Source organism: Triplophysa dalaica, chromosome 15 (assembly GCF_015846415.1).
Source record: "Triplophysa dalaica isolate WHDGS20190420 chromosome 15, ASM1584641v1, whole genome shotgun sequence".
Lineage (NCBI taxonomy): Eukaryota > Metazoa > Chordata > Actinopteri > Cypriniformes > Nemacheilidae > Triplophysa > Triplophysa dalaica.
Genome location: NC_079556.1, coordinates 18,145,168 through 18,171,316, shown reverse-complemented (window position 1 = coordinate 18,171,316; position 26,149 = coordinate 18,145,168). Strand labels below are relative to the sequence as shown.

The following is a 26,149-nucleotide window of genomic DNA, read 5'->3' as shown; positions in this document are numbered from 1 at the left end:
AGGACACCACAAAAGATAAAATGTTAACACTGAAAACACTTCACTGGATAGGATTTTTCCTTGTGTCAGCTGCATGTGCCAAACACTTGAAAGGAAAGAAAGGACAAAATTGTTTTTGAGAACACTCACACCCAGCTGTAATTCAGGTAAGAGTTTTAAAAGCATATGGAGCGATCTAGTGCTTTTATGCCATTTGGTCTGCGCGACACTGAATTAAGTCAAACACACACTTTAGTTTGGAGACAGAGGGCGTCCACAAGCTCTCCGCTCACTCTTTACTGCATTTATCACAATCGCGCCATTCACCACTCACAAATCACATTAAATGTTAAAATAAATCTTTGGCGGGGCAAAAGTTTCACCAATGCGACCCTGTGAAACTTACTTTTCTGCCGCGGGTTTAATTGTTAACAAGCTCCAGACAGTCACCACAATACGTAAACATGTAACTTTATTTAATAAAAACTCCAAGCTTTGGATAGAGGTAGGCCTGGTAATTTTATTTAATGAAAAATCTTTCTGACAGAAATACACTTTCCCGGTTCTTCTGTGTTTTCGTTTTGTCATAATCTGTTAATATTTCAGTTTTTTTATGCCTGTTTATTTTATGCTTTGGATTTATATAATTTAGTTTTTCTCCATTGTCCAAAACGCCGCAGGTTCGTGAAAATGTGATAATATATGAATGCAGGTGCTGATTTTGATGTATTCGTTATGCTGCTGTTTGCAGGTTAAAATAAATCTGTGAAATAAATGTTTGTATTTTTTTTACATGTGATGGACCCTCGTCAACTGTAGCTGTGTTCTCATTTTGAAGTCTGAAGTCTGCGTCCTCCGGATGTCGCATGCAAAGGCGTATGTGGCGGACAAAAGCGACCTCAGGAGGACGCAGACTTTGAGATGTAGAATGTATTTTTTTAATTCCAATTTATTATTAAAATCTTCTCAGTTAACAGTTAATGTTCAGATAACGAGTGTCGGTTGTCGGTTAGGGAAATTAACCGAAATGAAAATCCCTGATGAAAAGGAGATTTTCATAAAAAATAAATACGTTGCTCCTCACAATCCCAATGCTCCAAGTCATAATTAAACTTTAAAATGATTTTCATTTGTTTAAGTTTTCTTAGAAGTGCACCTTTCCAAATACAAACTGGATGCGTGTCCAGCGAACCAAAGTGTTTGCGCGTATGGGGTTTTGGATTCGGTTTTATAACATGCAGGATTGAGAGTGGGACTGATGTTAAGAGAGTTATTAAGAGAGATAAAGTGCAGGACCTGATTGATGAGGTCAAAAAGCAGATACAACCAATACAAAAGTAAACCCCGTGGCTCCTGATGACATATTAACGTATTATGAAGCGAATTGATCGGTTTCTAAAATAATTATTAAATATCATCTGTAAACTACAGCCTCTGTGACTGAAACTTCGGACGAATATCAATCACACCCAAGCGCTTAATTCACTTAGAAGGGCAGAGCTCTAGAAGTGGAAATTCGAAAGGGACACTGACAACTGTTTCTCATAACATAGGACTTTCCATCACACGGGTGACCGGAATAATAAATATCAACGCTGTCTCTTTGACAGCCACTTTACATTCGTAACTTTCAGCTCAGGCGCAAACATGACGTTTACAACGCGTGATTCTGGTTGGCCCAAGGACCAAAAAGACGAGGTTAGCCGTTATCTTGATTCTGGTTGGCCAAAAGAATCCAGGTGGCGGACCAAAGACATTTCAGACACTCGAGAGTAGATGACTAAGTCTTCGGATTTACATGATTCACATACATGACCTTTTTTTGATTCAAAATGGCGAATTTCGGCGAAAAGCGACTAGTTTGCAGGTATGAACATTAATGTCCTTTGTTATTTACCTGCCTATTAAGGTGATGAACCATACTTTTTATACTTGTGCTACAAAACTTTTAACCTCTGCAACACCGGTGCTATGTGCAAAAAAAGTTAACGTACAGCCCTGATAACATTGCAAATGTTAAAATGGATTCAATATAAGATTTATAAAACATTATCAGGATCTATCAACATTAAACTTGGGCAATCTCCGTAGACAGTAAAAACGTTGCTGTCCCCTTTTGTAAATCTTCTCCACGTAGCTACTAAAATTCCGCTTGACACATCCCAGATACTTGTATATGATGCCACAACCTCAACCTCCTGATCTTTAATAGTTGTTCTTGCAGTATCACTCTGATTTCGCCTGAAATCAATATGCATGCTTTGTTTTTAGCACATTTATCTGCATGAATGCATTTTCACACCACTGAACAAAATCATCTACCACAGGACCATGGTCATTTTCGTCAGCATGTAGAAGGGTGACAACAGCTGAGTCATATGCATATTTCACAATGAATCTATTTTCATGACAGCTCCTGCAATCATCGGTATATAAGATATACAGGATTGGAGAAAGTGAGCATCCCTGCCGGAACCCTTTGAATGAAAACAGTGCCTCTGACAGACCTGTTTTCTCTTACTCTCTGAATACGATCAGTTAAAAAAGTCAAGGATCCAGCCAACGATGGGACAAAAAAATCAAAACCAAAACTCAAAAGTTTCCCTTTTTAACTTAAATTTTTTTCTTTTCCTTCGACAAGATTACATATCCACAGACAACTCAAGCAGTGAAACAAACTAAACCGTCCATCTGTCTAGGGCTCAAAAAAATGATTTCCATTACTTTTAAACAACTTACTTTACATTAGGCCTCCATTCAATTAAAGGCAGAAAAGGTGATATTGTCTAGAAACATATTTTATGCTGGAAATCTTTTTACATCCTGATAGCAATCAAGAAATATAGTGGTCAAACAATATTTTTATAATTACATATAGTCTGTGAAAGGCGTAGGACCAAAACACGTATTTTAACTTATAATAACTGAATAAAACCCCCAAATAAGGGTATTGATTGAATTCTTTAAAAGTGAGTAACATTTTTATCATCTCGAATTTTGAAATTTAATACCTTTAACAAAAACGTTTGTCAATTTACTACAATGGTACTACAATTTATCCCCGGTTGTGGTCAACAGGGGGATATAACAACAGGATCAACGGGGATATCATCGGGCGGTAGAAGGAATACTTTTAAGATCTCCTCAATCCCGCCATCACGTCTTCCATTGTGGAAGCAGAGGCTGAGGGCTCGGAAGCGGACTCGTCCATCAACCGGGATGAAGTCACAGAGGTAGTAAAGAAACTCCTCGGTGGCAGGGCACTGGAGGTGGATGAGATCCGCCCTGAGTACCTCAAGTCTCTGGATTTTGTGGGGCTGTCTTGGCTAACACGCCTCTGCAGCACCGCGTGCCGGTCGGGGACAGTGCCTTTGGACTGGCAGACCGGTGGTCCCTCTTTTTAAGAAGGGGGACCGGAGGGTGTGCTCCAACTATCAGGGATCATGCTTCTCAGGCTCCCCGGGAAAGTCTATGCCAGGGTACTGGAGAGGAGAATCCGGGCGATGGTAGAACCTCGGATTCAGGAGGAACAGTGTGGTTTTCGTCCCGGTCATTGAACACTGGACCAGCTCTATACCCATGGGAGTTTGCCCAACCAATCCACATGTGTTTTGTGGATTTGGAGAAGGCATTCGACTGTGTCCCTCACGGCATCTTTTAGAGGGTGTTCAGGGAATATTGGATTCGGGACCCTTTGCTAAGGGTTATCCTGTCCCTTTACGACCGGAGCAGGAGCTTGGTTCGCATTTCCGGCTGTAAGTCAGACTTGTTCCCGGTGCATGTTGGACTTCGGCAGGGCTGCCCTTTGTCGCCGGTTCTGTTCATAATTTTTATGGACAGAATTTCTAGGCGCAGCCAGGGGCCGGAGGGTTTTGGGTTTGGGGACCACACGATTTTATCTCTGCTCTTTGCGGATGATGTTGCCGTGCTGGCCCCATCAGACCAGGACCTTCAGCATGCACTGGGACGGTTTGCAGCCGAGTGTGAAGTGGCTGGGATGAGAATCAGCACCTCCAAACCCGAGGCCATGGTTCTCAGTCGGAAAAGGGTGGCTTGCCCACTTCAGGTTGGTGGAGACTTCCTGCCTCAAGTGGAGGAGTTCAAGTATCTTGAGGTCTTGTTCACGAGTGAGGGAAGGATGGAACGGGAGATTGACAGACGGATCGGGGCAGCTTCTGCAGTAATACGGTCGCTGTACCGGTCTGTCGTGGTGAAGAAGGAGCTGAGCCACAAGGGGAAGCTCTTGATTTACCGGTCAATCTACATTCGTATTCTCACCTATGGTCATGAGCTGTGGGTCATGACCGAAAGGACAAGATCCGGGAAACAGGCGGCCGAAATGAGCTTTCTCCGCAGGGTGGCTGAGCGACCCCTTAGAGATAGGGTGAGACGCTCGGTCACTCGGGAGGAGCTCAGAGTAGAGCCGCTGCTCCTCCACATCGAGAGGGGACAGCTGAGGTGGCTCGGGCATCTTTTCCGGATGCCCCCTGGACGCCTTCCCGGGAAGGTGTTCCGGGCATGTCCCACCGGGAGAAGACCCCGGGGAAGACCTAGGACACGCTGGAGGGACTATGTCTCCTGGCTGGCCTGGGAACGCCTCGGTGTCCCCCCGGAAGAGCTGGAGGAAGTGTCTAGGGAGAGGAAGTCTGGGCATCCCTGCTTAGACTGCTGCCCCCGCGACCCGGCCCAGGATGAAGCGGAAGAAGATGGATGGATAGCAAATACTACAGTATTTTTTCGTCTGTGTGTTCAAGTTAACATGTTGAAATGTTGAAAGTAACAGTCACGTGCGTCTGTGAGCAGGTAATCGTTGTTGTGGAACATGCAACTCTGCCTCTTGCGGCATAACACTATGATTTCCCCTCTGCCTGCTAACTTTTTAACTACCAAATAACTTGACAAGAAGTTATTTCCTTATTATTTTCCTTTCCTGTGGCTCAGTGGTAAGAGCATGGCGCTAGCAACGCCAAGGTCATGGGTTCGATCACAGGAGAATGCGTATAGTCAAAAACAAATTAATAATACAATGCAATGTATGTTGCTTTGGCTAAAGAGTCGTTCGTTCCTTCGTTCTTAATTTAGCCTTCTTTGTATACTTCGTTCTTAATATAGCCTTGTACATTTCATTGATGAATGCGAGTAACTTTCTGTTACCTTTTGTAACTATTTGTAAACTATTGTTTGCGAGCCTTCAACCACACCGTTTAGGCTACATGTATGCATGGGTACCAAAACCTGGTGACGAGCCAGTTTTTCGTCATTGAACCAAACATTTAAGTCTTGAGCAAGAGTTTAAATCCTGAAGTGTATGAACCCTCATTTACGCATTATGTCCGTAGCAGATCTTTTGTTGTTGTTAAAACGCATTCAACCACAAAGCGTCTATTTCTTAGTCTGGCTTTCTACTCTCCTATATAAAGAGAAAAAGGCTAAAAGCTAAATGTAACTAAACAGCAGTTATGATCAGCAGTCTGTGTATTACAAGTTTTTTTTACTTAGATTACCACTATTTAACTAATAGCAGTGTCTGCCAACAAACATAAACAAAAAGCATGCTGCAGAACAGTATGAGAAGGTGCTAAGAAGTTTTGAGCAATTTATTATTACTATGAATTAGACTGCTATCTTGTATCCTGTAATAAACATTCAATCTTTCTCAATCAAGTGCACTGACTTGAAGAGACATGTCTTCAACGATTGTTTAATTTAAGCAATATTCTGTGTCACTTCCTATAACTTAATTCGATTTTATGAGATGGTGGAAAAAAGAAAATCGCCCAAACATATATGTCAAAATATTTTTTACGTATATGTAAACATCCTATATCGGCCATCCTGAATTTAAAAAAAATCGGCCAGAGAAAATCCCATAGCGGTCGATCTCTAAACCTGTTGTCTATTTATAAAAGTCTGTAACCTAATTTTCCACTAGTCGTAAAAAGGCTATTAAAATGTGTCGATAATTATCAATATCAAATGATATAAAACATCATTTGATATTGTTGAACCACAGTGGTCACATGGATTTTGATGTCTATGTGGGAGTCAAAAAGCTCATTGACCTCATCAAAACTATTCGTGTTCCTAAGATGAACAAAGATCTTAAAGTTGTGAAACGACTTGAGGGTGGGTACATAATAACAGAATTCATTCATCTCTTTAAAATGTATTAATGGGTCATGTTAGGTCATTATTCAGTTTTATTTCAGTCAGCTCGCCAGAGTGTTATGTGTCCTGCCATAGTTTCAAAAGGAATACAAATACACACTCTACAAGCACGCACACGCACACGTAGCCAGCTATGAGGTCACATAGAACCTGACCATTTATATTCAAAAATAAATAGCACACCGGTCAACACACCAGTTTTTCCTGAGAGATCCAACAGTTTCAATCGGTCACGAAAACCATGATCGCTTGGGTCTAAACATATTTTTTTTAACAAAATTATATTATTTTGCATTTCGGACAGTTCCCTCAGATTTGATTGGCTGCGTTGAAAGAGGTTGAGGTCCGGAGTCAAGAGCGGAGTACAGAAGGGCATGTGGCTTCAAAACCACACAGCGATGTCTGGCTATACTTTGATAAACTTGACGAAAATACAGAGAAGTGTATTTCCATTTATAATGGGTTATTCTAGTCTTTTTATCGCACCACACTGGGAGGCAGTGCGAGCATTTTCAAATTTTGCCGACAGAAGTTGAGCTCTGTGCTCACAGAGATGACAGAGCATTTATCTGCTCTGCGAGCGACACCCGAGCGTCAAGCTCACTTCCACAGAAATGGATTAAAAACGCGTGCCCTGCTCCGCACCAGTACAAACGCAGTTACATTTAAACATTTAACGTCAGGTGAGACCACTACTATCAGACAGACAAGTCAGACGAGTATAAGAGAATTTACCCTCAGACACTGACAGACAAAAATGCGACAGAGGATCTGGCTCTTCACCTCACGCTGATTTTCATTTTAAAGGTTTCCCGTAATTTCAAAAACATTGATGGGGATTTTGTTATCATCTAACTGCATTAATAACATTTTTAACTCAATCCTGTCAAAGTTTTATCAAAAAAATTGTTGTATCGCCTCCAACTAGTCAAGTACTCGTACCTGTCCAGTACTCGAAATGAAACATGATAAAAAAATCCCATGCTTAACGCAACACCAGGGGTTTAGAACGACCAGAGGGTAAAGGTATAATTCACCCAAAAATGACAATTCTGTCATCATTTACTCACCCACAGATTGTTCCAAACCTCTATAAAAGGAAGATATTTGGAAGAATGTTGTTACCGAGCAGATCTTACCCCCCATTTACTGCCATTGTATGGAAAATAAATATTATGGTAGTCAATGGAGGGGAATCTGCTTGGTGACTGACATTCTTCCAAATATCTTCCGTTGTGTTTAGCATAATTTTTTTTTCAGACATTTTTAGAGGTTTTGAACAATCGGAGGGTGAGTAAACTATGACAGAATTTTAATTTTTAGGTAAACTATCATTTTAAATATTTTAAGAATGATAGTCTCCCTTTGCTTGTCTTTGCTGGCGTGGCAACCAATCCTTATTTAGCTACTGTTGCCATAAATGACCGCCACTGGTTCTGCACCTTCACTCTCTTATGCATTAACATCCCAGCAAGAAACTTGCTGCAGTCTGCAAGTAAGCAATGGCTTATGGTCCTAACACAAAACAACCTCCCAAGAAAATCACTTTCTCATTTATTTACTTACTCACTTTTAATCACATTGATTCTTGCTCCCCCTCTCTTACCAACTCTTCACCAGTCTGCCCTCTACGGTCCTGTATAAATATGCAAAATAATAATAATCTAAAGCTAAATTCACACATGCAAAAAAAACATTATGAGCTCCGCTGTATCGATTCTGCAGCACTTTTGAAATTTGCCAATTATTATGCCCAAAACATTGTGCAACAATTATTAGTGGTGTAAAGGATCTGATCTGAGTTTATCCTTGTTTCGTACAGATCGCCCCTCACAATTTTATATGCATGTGAACCACCGATTAACTGCAAAGTTTCACCATCATAAAGTGAAAGTTTAAAAGCCCCGCTCTCATACTTTCTCTCTGCAGGGTTAGCACAGTGTACATTCAAGAGCATTCTCGTATCATTCACTTAAACGTTTGACTTTAGGGCAAAGTGTAAAGTGTCCTGAAGGAGCTAATTGAAAACATACATGATGCAGTATTGTTTCTGCCTTATCCACTATAAAACTATTGAATGCGATTAAAATCAAAGAAACTCCCGCCGCTGGAGGGATGTTGTGACACGCCACTCACTCATAATACAGTAACGCGTTTGAAAAGACATGGAAGAGTCACAGTAAATGTGCATGCATTAGAAAGTGAAGAGCAAAGACCTGCTTAAATATTATAGCACCTTTACATTTATAATATCTAGAAATCGTCATCTATTTCAATTCAACATTTTTTTTTATTAAATCTATTTACCCTGACTGCATGTTTATGTATATATTCATATTTATTCGTTATACATATTGTCTATTTGTAAAAACCATGCATACATATGAAGTACCCTAGAAACTGTTTAGAAACAAGGGTCTCTGTATAAGGACTTGATCTTCTGCAATTTTATACTCATTCTTAAAACTACTTTATGCATCGATTTGTCAGATGCTGAATCCGAAATGGCATACTCAATGAGTAGATACTTAATTTCAGTAAGTACTTGTAAGTAAGGCTAAACGGCATGTACTGTTTTGCCTGATGTGGTATGTATGTGTGATCTGGCCGTCGTACGCCATATTGACCTGATCATGTGACTCAATTCTTATTCTTTTCCTTTTCAATGGAGGGTGACAACTTACGTTTGAGGTGCATACCTACCACCTACTGTACTGTAGTGTGGGCCAGACATTAGCCATGTGATGTAATGATACGCAGACAACTTAACTTACAAGAGACAGGTTGCATTAACACCTTATTGCATCAGTAACGCTATATCCTTACTTACTATGGGTACATAACTTCGTATCGTAGTCTATAGGCTTTAGATAAAAGTAAACAATCAAAAGGAATCGAGCAGCTTTGTGATTTTTGCATTGAGTATTCTCAATGAAATTTCGGCAATAACAGGACCATTCACACTTCCCATTGTGAAGAATGATTATGCCAATGGCTCTTTTAGAAAAAGGCTTAGTGACGGTAAACTGCTTACTGACTGCTAATTATTCTTTTGTCTCTATTCTGCCTATTGGTTGATGTCTCTCACGTAGATACACCCATGTTGCTCTAATATGCATTCTATTGTAGTATTAAAAACAACCATAGAAAATCTCCTCCGTGGTGATTTTTTATGTGCCAAGTATGTTTTAACATGCAGGTTATACAAATGTTATCAGACCACGCTCTAATTTTACTTTCACTTTCTTTTCACCCGTCCATTTCTTTCCTTGTCCCTGAAACTACACCATTTTTACGCGTCTCTTCATTTTTCGTTTAGATAAATAAGTAATTTAATTTGAGTAATAATTGGTTTATGGCTAATTTGTGTTTTGTAATTATTCGTTTATGAAAGGTGATTAGAAAGTTGAATAGCGCCAAAGTGTAGCCGTTAAAACCACCTGAATAAAATTATCTTGTTAATAATCCCCCTTGTATTATCATGTATTTGTTATATCTGTGAGTTAAAAACCATATAAGAAATATATAATATAATAAAAAGGGCAAATATACATATAAAGCGCAAATGTAAATAAACTGTTGAAAATAAGCTCAAAATGAATGCTTGATGTTTAAATTCTATGAATTATATGCACAATATAAATATCCGTCAATTTAAGAACAAAGCAAGGTCAATGTTAATGTAACATTAGCTTTACAATAATTAACAACATGTTTAATTGTACATGAAAGTCGGCTGAGAATGTTTTTTGGCTCATGGGATAGAGAAGCATCTCATGTAGCCGTCGCTGATTGGTTCAGAATCTGGGTGTTACCAGTAAGCCATCCGAAAATTTCTCTGCTACTATTTTATGAACACTGACGATTCGGACATACTACTCTGTTCAAGTACTGTTCTCTCTTACTACAAAGAACGCGTATTTAGACACAAAATTGGTATACGCACATCTAAATCTCGCAAGATATCCCTACTGTTTTGTGAGTACTGACGATTCGGACGTACAATTCGTTTTCCTCCTGCTTTTTGTCTACTTTATAATAAGGCATTATGCGAATCCGGATGCCGCCAGCTTAACTTTAATGGCAATTTTGTCAAAAGTATATTTTTCTCTAAATCGGTCATATGAGAAATGAAAAATACATTTGACCAGCATTTGGGATACCTATCACATAGTGAAGTTGTTGGCGAGACACAGTCTGTCCTACTCACTGCGGCTGTCTTCATCCAAAATGAATTCGTGCTGGACAGTTACTTTCGCAATATGACTGCAGTGGACTGTCAAGATATTTTCAGAGATGACAGACATGATGTAATAAAATTATAATTTGAAGTTACCATGAAATCAGAGAGAAAAATAGTTTGAAAGTGTTTTACACAGTGATTATTAAAAAATATTTAACCGTAAACAACATTTATATTTTTTATTCATTTCCAATTAATTTGGGTAATAAACAGTAACAATGGCGTCAACTTCACTTTATGAGTTAAACAGCATCAATCTTTGTTTATAGATCGCACATTTTTTCCTACTTTGGCGAGGGAAATGACACCTGACCGAATGGCATCAGACCGGTCATGTTAATGGACACTAATAACAGAAGTGTTAGTTTTGCCTTTTATATTGGACCCGAGTTGGATAATAAAACAAGCAGATTGACCAAGAGACATTTGCAAGCAGGACTTCAAAGGATGACTCATAGAAGTGTTTAAGAGGTATGCGCACACACAATAGCAGTGTATTACGCAGAACAGCTTTCACAGCCGATGTTAAAGCCATGGACACTGTTGCTTGACCGTTGATTATCTTAGAATGTGTGTAGCTGAATTCTTATTTCCATCTGTAGGACTGTGATGAAAGTGAAAGTAGTTTAGTGCGTAGCACTGTCAAATGTTTACAATCTCTGATACCCAAACACTACTCCAGCGAGTCTTCCTCATCTCTAAGGAAGGCCTCGCCCTTTTTATTACGTATTCCTTTAGGAGGAGGTTATTAAAAGCACTCGGAATATTGACATCATGTACCCGGGAATTAGAGGGCTGTAGTCCGAATCCAGCCATTCTGTTTAGTCCTTGAAAAGCGAATTCTGTTAAAGACAATATCTCGCTTGGCACTGAACTTTGAGCTTTATCATTTTGCAGGTATTGTTTATGCTCTAACAGCAACATTACACACTAACCAAAGGTTGAAAATGTGATTGAGGGGAACGTGGCCTTTAAAAGGTAATCTCCTCTGTCATTACATACTATATTCCTAAATTCTGGTATAACTGATTTGATGTTTTCTCATTTCCAACTTGTCCATGGTTAATTATGGCGCATTTACTCTAGCAAAAAAGGGCTTCAAATTGCTTTTTAACAGGTCACTGTGCTCAGTATTTTATTAGGAGCCGAAGTGCTTCAGGAAAAAAAACTGATTATTAGAATTTATGACTAGTTCAGATTATACATGACTAGTTTTATTTTTATCTCACTGTAATTGCTCTCACAAGAAAAGTGTATGCCTGTATGAATCTGTTGTTGAACATGAAAATCAAGTTCAGGTACAAAAAAACAGTAAGATCTGCAAAACACTTGCACTACCTTCATAAACTGCTTTTCTACCATCAGGCCAAACAGTTTTAAGAATGGTAAAGTACAATGGGGGCTGTGTCCACCGAGGCATTTCTGCCTGCAGCCGGCATGTTTTTTAATTGTTTACAACAGAAGAAGACGCATTTAAAATACATGATCACCTGACATGCACTCAGCTATGGGAGTAAAAGTTTATTTCACGCTCAGCCCCGGTGTTCAACCAGCGTTGAACAACTTGGGGTAGAATGCTCTGTATGTGCCTGCAGCCAGCGTTTTCAGCCACACAACATGACTACAAAAAGTTCCTGGCCCAGAATTTTGAGCATGGCTCCCTAAAAAGTGATAAAAAGAAAATAAAGTGATTGTAAAAAATATGAAACCTAAAAACAGAAATATCTGATCATCCTCCATAACGCTCGCATTTCCATCTCGCAGCATCTTTAAACTCTAGCATGGTGTTATTTTCCAAAAAGCTTTTTTATCAGCCATGAAAATTTTTATATCTGGACTGGCTGAGCCAGAATGGCAAGAAAAGGAAGAGTTAAGCAAGGAGAACAGTTTCGTTCAACAATGGAAAAGTAGCATTCAGTAAGAAACTTACAAAGCTACACTGCAACAATCAAATCCATTTAAATCCAGGAAAACCTGTAGAAAGATCATATCTAAAGTATGATGCTTCTTCAAAGTCTTAAAATTAAGGGCAACATTAGCTCCGAACCAGCTCTAAACCCAAATTAAATAATTTCAAAGTGGAAGAAATATATCTTGACTAGAAAACTAAACTTCTTAAGTTCCACCTTTGTTTTCCAAACAGAATATCTCCTGGCTCAGTTAACTATTCCCAACATTATGGGCTTATTTAGAGATGCACTAATATAAATATTTTGCCCATAACAGAATATGCAACTATGCCAAAAAAATGTATCAATAATTTAATACCTTTGATACAACTAAAAAATGATAGTAAAGAAAAAATACTTTGGGCATCCTTCACCTCCTGTACGACAATACATACTATCATCATTTTTACAACTTGAGTAGCATTCAGGAGGTAAATCTTTAAATCTGGTGATATTTATGTTTGCCACAAACACACCTTTCTCAGAAACATGCCATGTTCAAGTATGTCACTTGGCTTGTCACTTGGTTAAATGCAAACTTGTAGCCAAAAACTATAATTTAAATTATAGCCCCAGTCAAGATAGAATATATTTTCAGATAAACCTTTTATACAAAAGCTGGCATATATTACCAAGAAGAGACAAAAAAGCCTGCAGACATAAACCCAAGCATTTCTACTCAAAACTGTTTTTAACTCTTCAACTATCATCACACTGCACCTGAAATGCTTAAGTACAGGTGTGATGACACTGAAGGAGTGATGCTTTGACACCTTACAGGCCCCCCTAAACTGCTGCCTATATGAAAGAGCGTTTTGAGTAATTTCTCATTTGGCTTCTTCCATCCTCTTTTGAAACAGCCCATCTCCTACCTAAGCTGGTTAGGGGTTCCCTTATCTCTTTGAAACTCTCTCGCCCCATCCTCCTGCTTGACATTCAGTGCTTTGGGGGAGCTGGGAGAGCTGCTGAGGGAAGGGGAAAGAGATGTTATTCACAGAAAAACAACCAAATTATAAGGAGTTCAATATACCAAGTGTGCAACAATGGTAATATCCCACAAACCACCCTGATCAAACACAGAATAATACTGTTAGAATATTCTTTGTGATTGATTCTAGTGATACACCAACAGAAAATTTCTTGGCCGAAGTGGAATATGCATTCATTCACACTTGCTGATTATCAAAATTTCTCCTTGTGAATGTTCAATCAAATCATAGCAGCAGTCATTTAAGGCAATTTAGAGAAACCGATTAAACAATAATTTATAAACTAGAGGTTGGCAAACTACAGCCTACGGGCAACATCATCCTGTTTTTAAATGTATTAAAATATGATTGCGATTAAGTTAGGACTTTAGTCAAAGGATTAATATGAAACATACTGGATAGTCTGGAACAGCAAATGTTGTATGAAGCTTAGACCAAACATAATTAGAAATACACTCATACACAATATTCAGTGGATGATAATTAATGAAGATTATTTATTTAGATGGATGGATGTCAAAAGAAGGCTGTCAAGAAGTAATGGGAGGCCTGTGCCCCAGAGCTCATATCTGGCAACACCCATGCTTTGAAGCACATTTTGAAGGTATGGCAATTCTGTTAAAGGTTTTGAAAAAAAGACTGTTCTACTCGTAATATTTTGTATATATATTATAGTACACTATAGTATTTAGACATGGTGTTCAGGTAAAACAGACTTGTTTTGGTGGGTCGTCGCAAAGACGTTTAATTTTTTGTATGTGTTTGACTGTAGCTTTACTCAAACAGTTAAATCCTGTCCCGATAGAGTGAGACCCATATAAATCCACAACTGCCACTCATGTAGTTCCTTAAATAAAGCAACTCATTCACTCTAGATAAAATAACGGTACAAAAGGGAATGTAGCGGTGCGCCATTGATTACAGGTACTTTGTGAATGTTTTTAGCAGAATCTAGCGGTGAGGTTGAGAATTGCAACCAACCGCTAACTCCACCCGGTCCCTTTCGAAGCACAACGGAGGCTGAGAGAGGATTAAGATGTCGTCATGTGTTCCCTTCTTTCACAAATGAGATAACGTATATACGAAACACGTTCTGTAGAGCAGTTTGTCTGTTTAGGGCTACTGTTGAAAGAACCTGGCGACATGTCAACATTTGACATTTCATCAAAGGGGACCCGCTCAGTATGTAGATAGAAACATCTCATTCCAAGGCAAGAAAAACATAACGATTCATTAAGTAAGGTCTTTTATACCCCTCTGAAAACATTTCTGTCAATAGATCCTCCAAAAAATGTACACACTGGTCCGTTATAGTCCCACAATAACAAGAACAAAGACAAACACACAAAGACGTTTTTCCGTAGCATACATGTCGCATTGTGCAGCCTTGGAACACTCTTATGCTGACAATCATAAATACAACCGCAAGACAGGCAGTGTCAAATCACACTGCATAGCTAGTCAAATTTGTGCCTAATGCGCCTTTCACACAGGACACTGAATGCGATGCTCCTTTCGAGTGCAACCACACTCAAACCATCTCCTTCAGGTAGTTTGACAGCTTTCAGCCCTGTTTTGAGCTAAACTGCAAGTGTGAAAGCCACTTGAGTATGATGGAAATCGTACACCATTACTAATATTTATATATATAAATATATATAAATAAATATAAATATATATAAATAAATATAAATATATATAAATATAAATATATATATATATATATATATTAGTGGTGGGCATAGATTTATTGTTTTTAATCTAGACTAATCTAGATTAATCTTGGAATTAATCTAGATTAATCTAGATTAAAAAGGCTCATTTGAATTCTGCCGAAGGCATTCAGAATATGTGTGCTACCCAAATAATGACTAAAAGTAAGTCTTTGAGAACGGGTGTCTCAAGCCAGGTGGCGCATTAGACCAGGGGCTCATCTCCGGTTTCCAAAATGCATCACAAACTGCTTGAGAAAGCTGTTCTACTATGATAATTGGTGATAAAAATAGATTATGTTCAATAAGATGTACTTGTGTTTACTTCCACATTACCTAAGGGATGCTTTGCGTTTAGGTGGTACTTGAGACTGGAAGAGCTCCTACAGTACATTTACATTTAGTCATTTAGTAGACGCTTTTATCCAAAGCAACTTACAAAGAGTTAGGGAGCAACAAGCGATATGTCATACAGGAGCCATAATACATTAGATCTCAATACAAAGTTACTGGTTTCAACTAAAGCTAGACCACTACCTGTTGAGAGAAAGTTTTTTTTTTAAACCAATTCCGCATTGCACAAGGTGCAAACAACCTTAGTCTTGTCGATGTTTCCATTGGGAAGCTTCTTAAAAATAAATTTTCCCTGAAGCAACCCGGCGGCTTCAAAGCTGCATCCATGTTAGCACGTCACGTTTGATGTGGTAATTTCACAGTAACGTTATGTTGTGTTCAGACCAAATGCGAATGGCGCGTCAAGCGCGAGTGATTTACATGTTAAGTCGATGCAAAGACACGGTAGACCTACTTGCGGCGCGAATCGCGCGAATGAAGCCCTGGTCATGAGATGATGAGGCGGCGCGAATGACGCAAATTTCGCGAATCACGCGAGTTGAAAAATCTCGTTCTCGCCCGGTACAGTGCAATTCAGCTAGGTATACATCCGCGCTAAAATATCAAGGTTAAAGTCATCATAGCTTGCGTAGTATAGACCCAACTCCCAACTTTGAGAATAGATTAACGGAGACATTTTTTTATCGCATGATGAGAGTCTCACGTTAACGCAGCACGTTAACGCTGTTAACGGCCCACCACTAATATATATATTTATAGAGATGGCAGTCTGTGAGTAGAGCAAGTCAAGAATCCAAGTAAGTGAAAAGCTGTGCATGTGCAGGAGAGATACTCGCTCTGTTTTTTTATTTATTTAATACTACCACAGACGAGCAAATGTTCACCGTATGATAATCGAGTGTGTTATTATTGTGATATGCCTTCAAACTAATAATACTACCGCAGATAACCACATGTTCCCGGTATGAAAATCGCATGTGTTTTTTGTTAATTTTCTTCAGATAAAAAACTTTGTTTGAATGAGTTTTTTTTATCAGGCTACTACATTTTCAATACCAGATACCAGGCACAGTGCTGTATTTAGCAGGTTTTGAAGCAAAATTATTTGAGTAATGTATACTATGCGTGGACAACATTCACTCAACATGATGAGGTGGCTTTAAACTCTTTCACCGTCATTTAAAAAAAAACGGTTCTCCGCCAAATACGAGTTATTAAGGCAATCAGGGTTTGTACTGTTGTACAGCAGGTGGCACTATTACACACCATTGGGAAAAAGTACAGAATCTCAGAACCTAGAACGTATGTTTAAGCGGTTTTTAATGATTGTTCTGAGTGTAATCTGGGGGAATCTTTGACAAAAAAATTAATTATCTCAGCTTTCTAATCAAAGTGATGCATTTTTTAAGAAACCTACCCACATCTACTGAGTGATAAAAAAACGAACAAATGAAGATAGAAGAATACGGTTTCTTTTGTTTAAAAGCTGAGACTCTGTTTCAGAACATTTACTGTGAGCCATTAAAGTTGGGTGAAAATGTAAAAAAATGCTGGCGTAGGCTGGCAACTTTTAAAAAAAAGGCTGGCGGGGAATGAGTTAACGGGTTTTGCGTCTTAATTTAGTATTTCAGGGAATCATCTCTTATTTCATTTTGTTAATTCAGTGGAGCGTCACTAAACTCCGCCCTCTCACAGGTGTGTTGAGGGTAATATCAGCCATTTGAGCGTTCATGAATCTACACTTCAAATTTTCACAGGAAACATTAGACCATCCTTAGGAGGGTTGGGGAAATTTACTCAATTAATTTTCTCTGTATTTTTGGAATCATTGTCAATATACAATATACAGGGCTCCAGACTAACTTTCTTTACTAGGAGCACTGTAGCCCCTGACTGAAATTTTTAGGAGCGCTAGCAAAACATTTAGGGGCACACCTTAAATCAGTCAGAAATGTATTTTTTCTAGTGGTGGGCATAGATTAATTTTTTAATCTAGATTAATCTAGATTAATTCCAAAATTAATCTAGATTAATCTAGATTAAAATGGCTCATTTGAATTCTGCCGAAGGCATTCAGAATATGTGTGCTACCCAAATAATGACTAAAAGTAAGTCTTTGAGAACGGGTTTCTCAAGCCAGGTGGCGCATTAGACCAGGGGCTCATCTCCTGTTTCCAAAATGCATCACAAACTGCTTGAGAAAGCTGTTCTACTATGATAATTGGTGATGAAAATTAAATTATGTTCAATAAGATGAACTTGCGTTTACTTCCGCATTAGCTAAGGGATGATTTCCGTTTAGGTGGTACTTGAGACTGGAAGAGCTCCTACAGCACATTTACATTTAGTCATTTAGCAGACGCTTTTATCCAAAGCGATTTAAAAAGAGTGAGGGAGCAACAAGCGATATGTCATACAGGAGCCATAATACATTAGATCTCAATACAAAGTTACTGGTTTCAACTAAAGTTAGACCTCTACCTGTTGAGAGAAAGTGTTTTTTTTAAACCAATTCCGCATTGCACAAGGTGCAAACAACGTTAGTCTTGTCGATGTTCCTATTGGGAAGCTTCTTAAAAATTAATATTCCCTGAAGCAAACCCGGCGGCTTCATAGCTGCATCCATGTTAGCACGTGACGTTTGATGCGGTAATTTCACAGTAACGTTATGTTGTGTTCAGACCAAACGCGAATGGCGCCTCAAGCGCGAGTGATTTATATGTTAATGAAAAGAGCCAATAGACCTACTTGCTGCGCGAATCGCGCGAATTTAGCCCTGGTTATGAGATGATGAGGCTGCTTCTGCTTCCGCGAATGACGCGAATCACGCGAGTTGAAAAATCTCGTTCTCGCCCCGTACAGTGCAGTTAAGCTGGTATACATCCGCGCTAAAATATCAAGGTGAAAGTCATCATAGCTTGCGTAGTATAGACCCAGCTCACAACCCAACTGTGAGAATAGATTAACGGCGACATTTTTTTTAACGCGCGATAATAGTCTCACTGCGTTAACGGCGTTAACGCCGTTAACGGCCCACCACTAATTTTTTCATATTTTCCCCAAACTTGAAAAATTAGTTGATGACAGCAGATTTAGTTCTGCTTACTTAAAAAAAGGCATTACAGAGCAGCTTCATTATTGATTGGTGCTAAATAGAGTGTAATTTGAATTCCTTTGAACCAACAGAAATTGCACTTCTCCAAAAGTATGTAATTTAATCGTTTACATTTTTAAACATTAAAGCAAAATGGAAGGCTTCGTGTTATGTTCTTACGATGATTTTATTGTGTATTAAGGACACTTTTCCTCATGTTCACAACACGTAACGTCAAATAAAAGTTTTACAAAACATTTGCATGTTGTTTGTTCTTGCTGTGAATGGATTTGAAAGGATTCAGCGATGTCTCAAATAATCAACAGATAAATGACGTTTTCTGAACTCCTCCGCGGTAGTTTCATTTTATACGTCTGGTATATCAAACAATTCGTCCACGGGCTCAAGAAATCAGTAACAGCAACAGAAACTCGTAGTTATGCGCTCACGTTCTGTGTGTAAACTTGTCAACGAGGATCTTGATTGTGCGCATCCGTGGGAAACATCAATCACATATGAGCGATACATGCACTGTCTATGGCATCGACTATCAAACACAGCCTGCACTGGTGGCAGCTTGGTGTTTCTTCTCGTCTTTTCACATGAAATAAAAACTGGAAAAAATTCCACATTTGCAGGTCACACATGCACGAGTACTTGTAAAAACAACTTGCGCTGTCTTGAAAACTGGTCGGAAAATTGTTCGACCATTCAGTCTGGAGCCCGGAATATATATCCGATATGTGAAATAATCGATTACTTGCAACTCAAGGCCTCATTAAAGATGTCTCAATCCCCTTTATTCAAACAGCTTATGATGAAAAATGTAAAAGTAGAGTTTTTATTTCTGTTTAAAAATATACCGCTGCGTATAGCATATAATCAAATGAACTATAAAAATAGAACATAAAAACATTATTTCCACTCAAATTAAATACGCATAAATGTGTCTCTCTGTCACTTACCACACACAATGCTACTATTAATGTAATCAAATAGTAAATAATGCAGGAAATACATTCACTGGTGCGTGTCTGTACTGCTTAAATCCATTCAAACAGACTGACGGCGCGATCTGTTTGAAGAAGTGACATCTCTGTGAGCCACTTGTTTTTATTTCAAATGTTCTGTTGATCACTAGTTTTCCTTCAAATAGCAGTAATATATGTTTATTGCTTAATTTAAGTAAAGGCCGGCATAAACTTAACATTAAAGGAACACTCCACTTTTTTTGGAAATAGGCTGGAATCTATTCAGCCGATCTCCTGGTCTGGCATCAGCACTTTTAGCATAGCTTAGCATAGATCATTGAATCCAATTAGACCAGTAGCATCGCGTTCAAAAATGACCGAAGAGTTTTGATATTTTTCCTATTTAAAACTTGATTCTTCTGTACTTATATTGAGTGCTAAGACTGGCAGCAAATTAAAAGTTTTCTAGGCCGATATGATTAGGATCTATACTAATCAAAACGTTAAAGAAATATCTTTAAGACTTAATTATGCAAGAAAAATAAAAAAGTTACTATACAAGGTTACAGGAAGCGCTTCTGGACCAGTGTTGTTACATCTTGCAAAATGGTCGTAAGAGAATCTTAATTGAATGGTTTAACTTGTATGGTTTTAAATTGCTTATCGTTTCTCTAATGTTATATTGTTTTCAAACTTACCTTTATCGCTTTAATTGCTGATTTTGTTATCTGGGTCATCTTTGCTTTGGAGATGGGTGGCTTGTATTCATTCAATGAGTACAACTGAAAAATAACGTGGAAGAATATTTTAGTTTACCATTGTATGCAATGATGTGACCATTATTATAAAGATATTTCGAGACATTCACATGTTCCTTTTCATCTACTCTTGTGGATCTATATTCCCTGATTCACTTTTTTATACATAAGGTAATTATAAAAATGTTTAACTGGAGCAATGTTGTGAAAAATGCATAGTAAGACAATAACAAAGTACAGTGTAACTAAAATGTAAGTATATTTCCTATTTCAAATGTCAAGCAAAATGAAAGAAAAGAATCAGCAGGCTATCAATCAGATCAGATGATGCAGCACGGGGTATGAATTAACTAGTTAACAAATGAGGTCTACAAAGAAACTTAATCTAGGGTATAAACAATCACTAGCTCGGCTTCTCGCCTGTGACTGTTAGCAAGCCAGCTGTAAAATACAAAGGCGGTAACCAAAGAGTCGTGTAACCAACACAGTATTTTTGGAATTATATGTGCGTTGCGAGGGAGCAGTTTCAGCTTATGTTGCTGAAAACGCCGCTAACGCAGGCCTGCGATGCTCTACAACGGTGTTTACGTAGGAAATTCACCAGATCTGAAATAAGTTATCGTGTAAGGCGAACCTTTAAACAATTATTTTAACCACGATTTCACGATACAATATTGAGTTATAGGTATGCAATGATTACCACACATTAGTTAATGTTTATGTAATGGCTAACTAGCATGTAGCGTTGTCAACATGTTTCTTTTTCGGTTGAAAAAAACGAAAGGCCCAGCAAACTTCACATAGATAATACAGGATTTATTTTTCGATCTTGAAAAACTAGAAATCAAATGATCCACTTTAAAGGTGAAATAGTCCAATATATGTACCATGAACCCGGCTTGACCACAACGTGGCCTACACTCGAGTCAGGCGTGTCTACGAACACATAAATGGCAAACAAACCTCGCCGTTAAACGCCTTAACTGCCTCCATTTTGTAGTTTTGAGATTGTTCTTCAAAATAGATGTAAACGCTTATCCAGTTTGTCCTCACAGCCGACCAGATGTATGCATGTCTTCTAGTTAACGGTGTTCGAGATGGAGGAGGGCGCTAATATGGCTGACAACGTGAGCAGACAAACAGACCGAATCAGAAACTGCTCCAGTAACAGCATTGACTCGAGATTCAGTGGGCTGGGAAAATGAACAATAGACTAGCCATGTAGCCAATTTGCCCCTGTAGTCGGTTTAATATATACACATGCTCACCTTATTGTGTTTACATATAAACTCAGCATATTTTTTTTTTCATTACGGCATATTTGCCTATTATTATTTGAATGGTGATAAGTCTAAGGGAGACGATTCTAACGATTCAAAGAACACACTTCAAACTCACTATGAAATAAAAAATAGCAATATTTATTTTTATGTAACATTGAAGTGTTATTATAAATGTTGTCCGTGTGGGTCATTATTCTTTTTAACGTTCCTTCATAATATTTGATAAAAACCTCAAAAGGCATTTTTGCCCTCTAGTGGATCCTTTTATAGACATTCTGCCTTCAAGTGTGGTCGGAATCACCTGCCTGCCAAAAGTTTGTGTGCCTACTAAACTCTTTTGTCCGGCGCCGGGCGGCCCCGCACGCAGAATATATGTATTGCCACAGAAATTAACCAAATATAATTTCAAATCATTAATTGAATACTAACACGGCTACCTTGAGTGTGAATATATCTGTTTATTTCAAAACTATTTAGCAATTGTAATATATGTTTAATTTATGTTTAACAGTCTTCTCTGGATGGTTTGGAGGGGCGGCGACCTTTATTGACCAGCTGCCGATGATTTCTCCCAAAACTTAGTTTGTAGGCTATTTTTAACCATTCAAAAAAACTGTTATATTGTAATTTTTCATTGTTTCTATTTAATTTACCCTTTTCAACACATGATGCATAATTGTTTAAATATTTCACTTTGCCAGTTTTTAAAGTTAAAGGGTTGTTGAGCTAAAAGGATAGTTAACCCAAAAAATAGAAATTACTCCGCTAGAGTTTTTCCAACTCTGTATAAATTTGTTTGTCCTGATGAAGAAAGAGAAAAATATTTGGAAGAATGCTTATAACCAAACAGTTGTTGGACCCCACTGACTAATTATGTAAATTACTTTATCTTTTTTTTCTTCATTTGAACACAAAAGAAGACTTTTTGAGGCATGTGGGACAGAAAACAGTTCTGGGGCACTTTTGACATTGTAATTTGTCATTGTCTTATATGGTAGTCAGGTCCAAGTTAAAATTGACCCGAAAAATAACTTTATTATAGCACCGATTGTTGGGTTTTATCCCCAATATGCAGAACATTAAGGTCTTCCATTGCTCCTTCTGACACTGGATGATGTTTGTTCCAACCTATAAACAGATACAGTATTCTCTTTTGTTAATATGCACACATACACAGTATTATTATTACAATTTTAACCCAACTGACAGAAATGACCCAGAAAAACGACCCAATATCTCTAACACCTTTTGGGTTACAAAAATAACCCTACGATTTTTAGAGTGTGTTGAAGTTGTTGAGGATCTTGGCTGACATGCCAAACTTCCTCATCATCCTCTGGAGGGCCAGCCGCTGTTGTGCCTTCTTAACCAGTTGGGTGGTTTTGAGGGACCAGGTGAAATCCGTGCACTGATGTGGATCCCAGGTATTTAAAGCTGCACACCCTCCAACTTCAAGCACTCGGATAAACAGTGGCTGATGAATACTTCTCTTTTTCCTCATGTCCACTATATCGTCTCCTATGATTGGAGTGAATGCTACCGGCCTGTAGTCATTTAGGCTCACAAAGTGGTCCAGGTTTACCCTCAATCCTGTAGTGTCCACCCTTAGAATCTGGGCCCAGTTCCGAAATCATTTCAAATTCACCTCTCCCTAAGCCCTATTTAAAAGTATCATTTATTTCCAGCCTCCATTACTCAGTGGGGCAGGAAGCAGCATTCCTGTTTTAAAAACTTGTACTGTAAAGAAGGGTTCGATAGTTTTGATAACATATGCCAGAAATATGATCTTTCACGTGGTATTGGGTTGGGTTGGAAGGCGAGTTGATGGTTGAGTTGTCGGACAGACACTGGGAGGACAAACTTCAAAGGTTTACCTCATCCTGTTCACGCTTGGGCTCATTCAGTAAAAAATAGTGCATAGGGCTCATTTGTTTGTGTCCCCTACTAAATCTATATTGATCATCTGTTTTTCAAACTTTATCCGAAGTCATTCCATTCCATTCTCTACCGCTTATCCGAACTACCTCGGGTCACGGGGAGCCTGTGCCTATCTCAGGAGTCATCGGGCATCAAGGCAGGATACACCCTGGATGGAGTTATCCGAAGTCATAAAAAGTCTAATTAAGCCTTGTCTAAATTTTAATTTAGCTTAAAATGGCAACCCTTTGTGACATATTTTGAGAATCTTAAAGTATTTCCTGAAGTATGAGACACCTTTTTATTTCATATTCCTTCTTCTCTCTGTTTCATTTTCTATTTTTCTCTATGTATGCTCATTCAAATCTATGGTCAACTACCTTAATGTAGTGGGAACTGAGCAGCCGATTGACAATTGTGAAACTCTGAGTTTAAAGCCTTGTTAACCAACCGGTGTCGAAATGTGGGCATGCAGTTGTATGCTTGTTTTCAGTGTGTAGATCCTTAAACTGTTTTAAAGAACTGTGTAACAAACAAAATGGAAAAAAAGAAAAAAAAGATGGGAGGGTGGGGATGCTGGGAGGCGATTGGGGAAAAATGAACCCTCTTGTAAACTTGACAATAAATTCAGCGGTGTGAATTCCACATGGTATTAACCTCAAAAACATTTTTTTAAAGTAACATTGCCTTGGCATATTATATTTCAATTATTGTTATCACAGAGAAGCACACATTTAAGATGAAGTAGAGAGAAACACAGGTCAAATTATTACACAGAATATAATTTCCGATATTTAAAAAAAAATAAGTTAAGTAAAACTTTAAAGTTCTAATTGTAATTCTAATGCCAAAAAGTATGGAAACAGTGGCGAGGAACTCATAACTCCAATGGAGATTTTTTTTTCGGGACTTACCAGCCCCAGACGTTGGTGCTGGGAATGGCCGCCGTTGCTGTGATGTTGGAGCCGGGAGACGTGGAGCTGGGAACGGCCACTGTCCACATTTAAAATTTATTTGGGATAAGTTCAGGGATGCGCAAGCTAGCGTCAAGGTCACGACAGCCACCGCAATGGGGTCCAGGGGGAACTCTTGAGACTTTGCAAAAGTCCATGTTAGGTCCCTTTTAAGGTACGACTGGTCCAGTGGTTCGAATTCTAGGAGCAGCTGAACCCCCAGGGAAACCTTGTGAGCGGAGAGGCCGAGATGCAGGCCTGCTCGTGAAACTCGGGTGGTGGAGGAGTGAGTGGATGTCTCAGGGCGAGTCGACACTCACTTTCCACTAACGACGGGTACTGGACGACCATCGCTGCAGTCCCCATCAGCCACCACGACGCAGAATTCAGAGCCATCTGCTTGTAGGACTCGATTGATAAAGTTCTCCAAAGGATACTCTTCAGCGTTGGGAAGCATGCTGAGGACAGGCAGATCGATATTCAGACCGGTCAAAATTACGTGGTTAAGGATGAAATTGCTACATCTCACCCGATAACACAACCCGACAAACTCCTCCACATAACTCTCCAGAGACAGGCCATCCTGCCTCAAGTCCATGAAGATGGCCTCTGGAGAGATGGTATAGCTGTCCATTTTTTCCAGTCTGGTATTCTGTCACGGGTCGACGTAGTATATGAGTGCAAAAGAACAAGTTTAGTCCAAAAGGTAATTTTAATAATCCACAGGAGCATAAAGACAAGACCACAAAGCACAAGCTAAAGTAGACAATACCAGACAAAGGAACAGATAGAGTATATATAGTCCATGGGTGATGAGGTTGATGACAGGCAGTTGTGGGGATTACAGACACGAAACAGGTGCGGGGAAGTGTAATATATGCAAGATTGAAAATAAGCGTCAAGTCTAGTTTTAAACTGTCTGCCTCCCAGACAGCACTGGAAAGACTGTTCCAAAGTTTAGACGCTAGATAGGAGAAGGATCCACCACCTGCACTTGATTTTGAAATTCTAGGTATTACCAACTGACTGGACACTTAAGAGCGTGATGCACGTGAAGGACTGTAACACAAGAGAAGTTCACTCAGGCAATGAGGAGCAAAATCATGTAGGGCTTTATAGGTAATAAGCAAGATTTTAAAGTTAACGCGATGCTTAATAGGTAACCAGTCCAAGGTTGACAGAACCTGCTATGCTCATACTTTTTGTACGTGTGAGAACGTGGCCTGCAGCGTGTTGAACCAGTTGGAGTTTTTGTAAAAAGCCTGCAGGGCAACCACCTAATAGTGCTTTACAGTAAATCTAGTCTTGATGCATGAATTTACTTCTCTGCATCTGATAGTGACAGCATATGATGTAGTTTCGATATATTCTTAAAGTGGAAAAACACTGCTTTACAGCTGTTGGCGACATGGTTCTCAAATGCCAGATTTCTATCGAATAAAACTCCAAGATCAAAATGAACCAATATTTATTATGTAGATATGATGATCTTTAAGTAAATATTATATATATAGTAAAATAGAAAGCACCATAATAACTACATAAGGATGTAGGTTATGCATTTCCTAGCGTTTTCAGATATTGTCTATCAAATACACCAAAATCTATGCAAAAGTGAGAACATAAGCTACAAAAAAGTCGGTGGCACGATTTCCGCTAAACCATAATATGGTTCGCCATCGTTTTCGGCCTGAGACTGTTCATCTGGATCGTGTGTCCTGAAACGTGTGGCGCTGCTGGCCTGCAACTGGATACCTTTGCACTCCCCGCCGCTGCAGT

The 26,149-nt window shown here is 38.8% G+C and overlaps 1 protein-coding gene across 3 annotated transcripts in view; it reads right to left on the bottom strand.

Annotated features, from left to right (window-relative positions):
* Positions 1-21,496, bottom strand: part of scaf8 (SR-related CTD-associated factor 8) — a 36,142-nt gene extending 14,646 nt beyond the window's left edge. The window contains exons 1-3 of one of the 3 annotated variants that reach the window (XM_056767624.1): positions 21,181-21,495; positions 20,158-20,241; positions 13,212-13,304 (exon numbers count right to left, since the gene is read on the bottom strand). Coding sequence is in view for 2 of the 3 variants with exons in the window: in XM_056767623.1 (XP_056623601.1) it covers positions 20,158-20,241; positions 21,181-21,210 (114 nt within the window). In the remaining variant the exon portion in view is untranslated. Of the gene's footprint in view, positions 1-13,211; positions 13,305-20,157; positions 20,242-21,180 lie in introns of all 3 variants that reach the window. The other 2 variants (XM_056767623.1, XM_056767622.1) reach the window with 2 other exon arrangements.
* Positions 21,497-26,149: the final 4,653 nt, after the last annotated feature.